General features: G+C 35.7%; 3 protein-coding genes across 3 annotated transcripts; 2 read left to right on the forward strand and 1 right to left on the reverse strand.

Annotated features, from left to right (window-relative positions):
- Window positions 1–1812: 1812 nt before the first annotated feature.
- EIN_495860 (hypothetical protein) lies at window positions 1813–2415 on the forward strand (the record flags this gene model as incomplete). Its single annotated transcript, XM_004253834.1, has 1 exon — window positions 1813–2415. The coding sequence occupies one exon, from the start codon at window positions 1813–1815 to the stop codon at window positions 2413–2415; it is 603 nt and encodes a 200-aa protein (XP_004253882.1).
- A 285-nt stretch (window positions 2416–2700) lies between these two features.
- EIN_495870 (hypothetical protein) lies at window positions 2701–5772 on the reverse strand (the record flags this gene model as incomplete). Its single annotated transcript, XM_004253835.1, has 1 exon — window positions 2701–5772. The coding sequence occupies one exon, from the start codon at window positions 5770–5772 to the stop codon at window positions 2701–2703; it is 3072 nt and encodes a 1023-aa protein (XP_004253883.1).
- A 769-nt stretch (window positions 5773–6541) lies between these two features.
- On the forward strand, window positions 6542–7789 carry EIN_495880 (hypothetical protein; the record flags this gene model as incomplete). The annotated part of the gene is made up of 1 exon (XM_004253836.1): window positions 6542–7789. The coding sequence occupies one exon, from the start codon at window positions 6542–6544 to the stop codon at window positions 7787–7789; it is 1248 nt and encodes a 415-aa protein (XP_004253884.1).
- Window positions 7790–8465: the final 676 nt, after the last annotated feature.

Genomic DNA, 8465 nt, shown 5'->3' on the forward strand with positions numbered 1-8465 from the left:
AAAAGCGAAATAAAGAGCTTAAAAATAACATCAAAAATTCTGTAGTTATTTCTTGTAACGTGCAAACAACGATAAAAAATACAACATAGCTTTAAAAGAGTCAAATATTGCTTGAATAAAAAACTAAATCGTCTCAAATGCCAACATGTTATTTTCTTCATCTCGACTTCGTTCGAAACTGATATCTTGGGTATTAATGGTCAAAAAGATAAGTGTAACTTTAGACAGTTTCTTCAAAGAACTTAACTTCAAAATTCATTTGATTGTTTTGATACACTCTTTATTACTTAAAATACAATTGAAAAGGGGTGTGCTTGATTATCAATGCCATATTATATGAATTGTAACGTTTGTATCCAAGTCATTTTTATCAACTGGAATAAGTTTTCTTGGTATACTCGTACAATTTAAATACAAAGGCAATGTCATACAATTTTAATTTATATATTAACAACATCGGACTCTGTATTTCGAAAAGATAACAGCAACTTGGAGTCAATCGATTTTTTTAAAGGAATAAATCCACACAACCTGAAAATTCATTCAAAACTGAAAAATGAAAAAATTCAAAAAGTTGTGAACACAAAAACAAATAACAAAATTTGAATGACAAAAGTACACCAAAAATACTCAAACACTCCACTTCTATATTTGGTCCACTGCACCTTTGTTCACTGAAATATTTCATTAATTGCAGACATTTCGGAAAAAATGGTCGTTATATTTAACGGTCTGAAAGTCTTTTTGTTCGCACTCAAAACTTCCCATGTGTTATACTCAAATTATATTTTATAGTTGAATTTACTATAAATAACTATATTTATTCAACTAATTTGGAGGTTTGGGACTCTTTTACTCGTTTTTGGGTAATTCGTTATTTTTATTTAAGTTCGACACTTTTCCACAACAAATTCACATTTTTTAAAGTTCTTTAGGACGGAGTTGCCACATTTTTTTAAGCAGTACAAAAATACTATAATTTATGGTAAACAAACAATAGTTTATGTTACACAATGAATGTGGTATTTTAATTTGAGCGAATGGTGCGAAGAGGTGAAAATATATAGTGTGCATAGTTATTCACAAAACGAGGAGAGTTAAAGAAAAACTCAAAGGCACTGAGAAAAAATGATTATAAGATATGTCTAAACAAAAAGAACAAATTTGGACGAAGGGCAGAAGCTTTCGAATTTTACAAAGTAAAAATTCATTATAGTAAAACACATATAAACCACTTAAAAATCGGGATGGTGTCGATATCACTTTTAAATGGATCACCAAAACCTCTGTTTTTGATTTTACTTAAAGCATTTTTATGATGATCATAATCGTGCTGCCGAATTATAAGAGAGCGGCTTCCAAGTAGAATTCGGGAAGATTTGAAGTGGAATTATAGCGGTAACATTGTTATATTAATAACCGGATGTTTAGTATAAAAACGCTATAATTGATTTAAAAAAATAAACATGACACAAAGAATGTTTTTTCTTGCTCTTTTTTCCCGCATTTTAGCGAAAAGAATGTGCGAAAAGAAGAATGAAAATGCTCCGATAAAAGCAATCTAATTCCATTTTTACTTTGTCTTATTTTAAGTAACACTGGAAGTGCCGAATCAAAACCATTGCTGTTAAATTGTCGACCTAATTATAATGAACGCTCTTTCCCATAGAAAATAACAAGAGACGAGTTCAATCATTCTTTAGGTGGTTGAAAAAGATCAAAACTGGCAGTGTCCTTATATTCAAAACCACAAAAGAGCGTCGAAAAAACCACAGATTTTGACAAGTAAAAAACACGTGAACTCGAAAGTTGATGAAGCCTAAAGCAAGTGGTGCAAAGGATAATAACCCAGAACTCCAAAACACCCACCCAAGTAAGCAACATGACAACTCAAATTATCAATGTGAGGTCGAAGCCGTTCTTATCTCCCTTCTCTCGCGTCATTGTATAGTCGAAATATCAAAGCCAAACAAAAAAAGTTCGGTGACGTCGCAGTTTATCAAAGTCACTGAAATCGACTTTGACAACGGGGACACCATCAACGTTTCAGACTTAATTGAACTCAGGTGCTTCGAACGAAGAGATTTCGAAGTTCAGAAAAAAGTCGAAGTCAAAACGGCCACCCGTCGGATACAGAGTTATAAACGAATCGAGACTCTTCATCTTCTCATCGACTTGCTTCGAGAATTCGGGTACAGTTTTGAGTCGCGATTCGTTGAAGGCAAGAAAGGGGTTTTGAAGCTCGAAAACGTTACAAGTGTTTTCTATGGGCAAAAGAGGATTTTAGACTCGAAACAGATCCAAGAGAAAGGCCACAAACTAAACAACTATCTTTACAAGGAAACCACTGAAGTCGGCTTTTCCCTTAAAGTCGAAAAGAAGAATCCCTTCATCCTCTCGCTTCTTGGCTTTTAATGCCTACTGTGTATACTAATTCGCATTTATTTTTTGAATCGCGTTGGGGCTTTGTTTAGAGGACATTTTCTATTTTTATAATTAATTTATCTATTTTATTATTAGTGGTAATATCTTCAATTCTTTTTGCGATAATTTTTTTTTGGAATTTGTATAAAAACCCTATTCATATTTAGGGTTTTGTATTTTTGTCGCAACATATTTAAACAACAATTATAATAAAAATAACTATTCATTATAATATAAAGAACAACAAAATGATAAAACGCTTTCAATGCAAAACGCTCACAAACAGTTGTAGATATCTTTGCCATCTGCAGTTGTGAACTCCTTTCTGATCTTAGTAGTTTGTTCGATACTCAAAATGAGCGATTTGCCGTCGATGTCCTTCTTACCTGTCTCGTTCACGATGTCGATCATCGTTGGCTTGCTCTCGGGCACCTTCTTTATTAACTTCTTGTTCACCTGAGCCAATGCGATAACATGTGCGACTGCCATCACGCACGGGAAAGTGATACAGTTATATCCTTTCTTGTAAGACATCAAGTCTCTCCCTCGAATTTCAGTATTTCCAGTCTGTTGCATCAACATATTCAACGCAGTAGTTTCACTGAACATTGTCTCACCAAGCAACTTCTTGATTTCCAGTGCGATCATCGGGCATTTTGACGAGAAAGCGATCTCAAGCAAGTTCTTCGAGAATGTCAAAATGACTTTAGCGTGCTCAAGTGAAGCTTCTTTCGCAAAGAAACTGAGGTAGTTCCATTGCTTTCCTCCTTGTTTAGTCTTCATTCGCAGCAAGCCAGTAAACAATTTGTCAACGAACTCTTTTCTCTCTTTAACAGGCTTTTCGGGGTCTTCTTGTGAATCTGTCGGTTGTCCAGTGACTTGAAGAGCCACTGCTGGGTTCTGTGAAAACACTTCAAGTACTGTTGAGTGCAATTTTGTGATAGCGCTCAGGAACTTTGGAGAGATTTTGTCTTTCTGTGTCGAGACATTCGACATGACGCCGACAAGTAAGACCAACAACTTATTATCTTTTTTCTCAAGAAGTGTGCAGTGTTCGTGGACCGAGTAGATGTACCTCAAACAGTCGATGAGCAAACAAAAGACTTTTCCTGCCAGTGTGTCTTTCTTCTCTGTAATTTGTTTATTGTTGACCATCATCTTATTAATGCTCTCCATCATCTTTCCAAGTGTCGATGATGAGATCGAGACCGACTCCATCTTTTCAGAGTCCGAAGTGCAGTTCTCTCCCAGTTTATTATTTTCGTAACACATCTTAAGTAAAGTCTTCATCACATTCACTATTTCAAACAACAAAATTTCATTGTTGTTCACAAAGGAGTCATTAAAAACTTCAATACACACACTTTCGAAGAAATAGTCCCCAGTAAACCCTTTCCAGAACTTGTCGTTACTCTCCGTCTTCATACAATTTTTAATAGTAAATCGAATGACATCGCAAAGGATTTTGACTAAAGTGTCTGGCGTGTTGTTGTTCAAGAACATCTTCACAGACTTCACCCCATTGAGTGTCGTCAAATCAGTCAGTAATTTGCATCGACAATCCTTAGTTGTCATGATCTTCATAATAATCAGCTGTGCACAGTAATTCGAGAACTTGAAATCTCCTTTCACCACTTGTTGGAGTAATTCAATCAACTCAAACTTCCCCATCACGTCTCTAATGTACTTCACACTTTGCACATCGGCAAACCCTATCAATTGCATCCCACAGAACATACAGAGCGGCGCCAATTCAGCCTTCACCATTCCTTTTGGGATGAAATCAAAGACGGCTAAGACGTCCTTCTCCTTCTTCGTCAAGTCCATCACACCGTTCTTCACTAAGTCTTTCAGTGGTGCGACCGATGTTGAAAGGATGTTCAAGTAGTAATTCATGTGAATAGTCTCGATGACTTCTTTCACAACTTCTTTCGATGTGGAGCCTTCCACTAAAGCACTCAGTGCTTGAATGTTCGTCGTGTTATACTCAAAGACATCATATTCTCCTTTACCAACTACCTTCGCAGCAGCGTACATCGTCTCCAACTTATCATTCATACTCACATCTTTCGATCCAATGATAAAGTGTGTGATCAAGTTCTTTCCATGGAAGTTCAGAATCTCCTTTGCAAAGTACGACAGCTTCGCCAACGTGTCCGGGCATATCGTCTGCAGTGCAAACTTGAAGAACCAATTGACTGCGGGCGAGAAGACGCAGTCGAGCATAATTTGTTTAATAGTCCTTCCGTCCACAACAGCATCTAAAACGGCTTTAAAGTCGTTGACCGTCATTGGTGTGAACAACAATTTATATAACGCGTTGAACGGCTGTTTCTCCGTTTTAATGATGTTCTGTGCGTTCACTATATTCATGTCTCTTCTTGAGCTCTTCGATGGGTCATCATTACTTAAAGTCTTCTCTAAGATCGAAGTGAAGATCGCAGACGATTTGTTGATTCTAAAGGTCATCTCTGTCTTAGAATTCTTATCTTCCTTTTGGTCCACCATTAAAGACTCTAATGAAAGACCAACGCCATCGACACTTAACACATTCTGCGGCTCATACATCACACTCTCACTCATACTAAACACCTTCTCGATCTTTCCTTGAGCAAATGAAGACTTCAAGTCGTTCTCGTATTTGTTGCTCAACTCGAACTTCTTCCGCTGTGGCGCGCTGGAGCAGTTCTTGATGCAGAAACAGTCCGTCTTCTTCGAGAAGAGGAAGTCCTTATCAAACCCGTCAAAAGTGGCCGCCATGATCTCATTCAACTGCGCGACGTCAGACTTCTTCTCCGTCGACATTTTGATCATCAGCGCATTTTCAATTTCAGACGCATGAGGCGGGAGAAACCCGATGTTATTCACTTCTTTGATCCATTTTTGGACTGCACTCTTGTACGATTCGTATGAGTCATAGTTGGATGGGTTAGGTTCCGGGGTTAAGAGTAAAGTGTCCCACGGATCGTCTGGGAGTGCGTTTGTTGTATTTGATGGAAAGTATATTTCGGATCCCAAAAGATGAGGAAGCTTCATGTATGAGGTATAACTCTCGGCTTTTGTTTGCCATTCTATCCAAGCCGTTTCATACTCTTCATACGTTTTATAATTTTCTACTTCAGGGCGAGTTGGAAAAGAAACTATGTTGCGTGGTACATTTGTTGTGTTGGCCTCATAATTGATATCTTCTATTTGGCCAGTCCCACTTAAGACGTGCGGCTTATCTGTTATGGAACTTGGTGTAGACGGACTCACTTCGGGAACTGAAAACCCTTTGTATTCTCTTAAGGAAGGCGTCACATAGGTACGGATAATATCTGGCTCACCTGGTGTTTGAGTCGAAGACATCTTGGAATTAAGAATTGTAAGATCAGATTCTATTTATATAGAGTTGGTTTTGTTTTTTGGTGAAAATTAAAACTATTTCATTGGGCATAGAATAGTTATAATAATTACAATAGTAAACTATTTATTATAATAAACCATATTAAATAAAAATAATTTTTATTATAATATAATATAATATAATATAATATAATATAATATAATATAATATAATATAATATAATATAATATATGATATGATATATTTTTATAAAAAAATTAAAAAAACACACACAAAAAAAAATAGTTTGTCGCATTAAAAAATATTGCGATATTTGGTTACACCAATTTTATTTTTCCAAAAAAGAAGAATGTTCAAAAATAAAGTCGACTGAAGAGGAATTATTGTCATGTGAAAAAGTTTGAGGTAAACTGGGTTATTTATATAATGATACTTGTTTTTTTTAAAAGTAAAATCAGTTTCAGAAATTATTTATTTCGATAAAGTGTTGATGTTAAAAACATGCTGTTTGTTATATTTCGGTAAAAATACCAATGAAATTATTGATAATCAAAAATGATGTTTGGGTTAATTACAAAATAGAGATCAAATTGTTTACCAGGTGATATTTATAAAATGATGTGTTTGTCGAAATGGGATTTAAATTTTTTTATCGTTTCTTATGATCTAAAAAACGATTTTACAATGCAAATTTGCAAAACTCGTTCATAATAAGAAAAATAGCTAAAACCCTACTTGGATCAAAAAAGGGTTTTGCGAACTTTGAAGTCAATGAGTGCCCCCACGGGTTTTCTTCCAGCTGATCTTGCGAAGGTCGCCGCCCTTCACCCAGACGAGAAATTCACACTCCCTTACTATGAAAAAGAGTCTTATCCCAAATACACATTTGTGGTTATCGACACTCCAAAACCAACATCACTGACAGTTGCCATTTTTGTTGTTCCTCAAGGTAGTGAAAACGAGTACCACTACGCCTGCCCAGAAGGGAATCGAGATTTGTCAGAAGCCATTTCGGCAGAGCGTCTTCTTTTAGTCTACATTGATCCACACTACACCGTCCCTGACCTTGCCTCGATCATCCCCGAACTCTCTAATATTTCAAAAACCCTTATTCCTTCAACCCTGGTTTCGGGTGATGCGCCAATTTTGACTGCGGAAGAAGGTCTTGGCCACAGGAAATTACTTTTCGAGAAGAAGTCGCAGTACAATGGGAAGGTGCTTGTCGAAGAAATTGAAAACGACGACAAGACCGCGACACGGCGACTCAAATTTGACGGGTTCCGAACAGTCGTGCAATCGGAGGCTGTCGTTGAAAACGGGAAGTTGGATGTCGAGAAGTCTATTCAAGCGTCGCCCTACCAGGACGCGATAAGGAGAGGGCTTGTGTTCTTCTGGAGGTCACAGAGTGACTTGCCTTTCCGAATTGTCATTATCGGAGCCGGTGGGTGTACGTTAACTTTAGGTATTAAGAAAGTGCTTCCGGAGTCGCGTATAGTCTCTGTTGATATTGACGAAGTTGTCGTTGAGGCTGCGGAAAAGTACTTCTTTGCGGAACACGAAGAAACGACGAAGGTCATTACGATGAATGGCATTGAGTACTTAAAAACCCTTGCGAACAAAGCCACGGAGTCTGCGTTACAGAACGCGGTGCACGCAGTCATCATTGACGTTGATAATAAGCCAAAAAGTGACGAGGAGTTGACCGGACCACCTCCACCTTTTGTCCAACAGAATTGTATTGTTGATATGATCAAATCACTTTTTGTCGCAAACATGAATTCTATCACACCACCACTTGTCATTTTTAATATTGTTACTCGTAACGACATGTTGAGAAGAGAAACAGTGACTAAACTTGCAGCATACTTCAAACAAGTGTATATCTGGCAAGGTGGTAACGATATCAATTGCATTGTCTTCGGGTTCCCTAATGAAGTGCAAAGTTATAACATCGAAAAGGACTTTAAGGATAATAAAGGATTTGAAGATTTCTTGGATGGATTAACTAGGTTCAAGTGATTGTTTGGTTTTTGCTTGTTTTTTGTTATATTTTCATTGGTTTTTACAGTTAGAAATGGCTTTTTATATTGTGGAAAAAGGAATAAAAGCAGTGTTCATTGATTTGATTGAAATAACATTTCAATTCAATAATTTCAAAATTGTATGATGGAAAAATCGAGTTTTTATAGAATTTAAGTATTTAACTAATAAAAAAGTTGGAGTTAATATTTTTAAGTTCTTTTGAAATGTGAAAAGGACTTTCTATTTAAATATTATTATTAGTTTTTTATAGTATGATAATATATTTTTTTTTAATATGTTTTTATTGATATTTATATAATATAAATATAGTATTAAATTATTATTTGAATGTTCATTTCCATGTTTATTGAATTGAAAAAAAGTTGATTTTAACTTCAACTTTAAGTGTAACTATTCAAAAAAAATAATAAAACTGCAATATTTTTTCTTATAATAAACTTCCCAATTATTAGATAAACAGTTCTTTGACACACAATGTTTTATTTGGTAAGGAAAAGAATATATCAAAAAAGAAGACCAAACAAGTATTTTTTTTTCAGTAATTACCAGGTAGAAACTTATTCACTATAACCAAAGAAAGATAAAGCATATGAACATATCGGACTGGTATTAACCCTGTTCATAAATTGGTTTTAGCCATTATCTTCTGAAC

This window comes from Entamoeba invadens (genome assembly GCF_000330505.1).
Source record: "Entamoeba invadens IP1 unplaced genomic scaffold scaff_1105074726297, whole genome shotgun sequence".
In the NCBI taxonomy this organism is placed as follows: Eukaryota; Evosea; order Mastigamoebida; family Endamoebidae; genus Entamoeba; species Entamoeba invadens.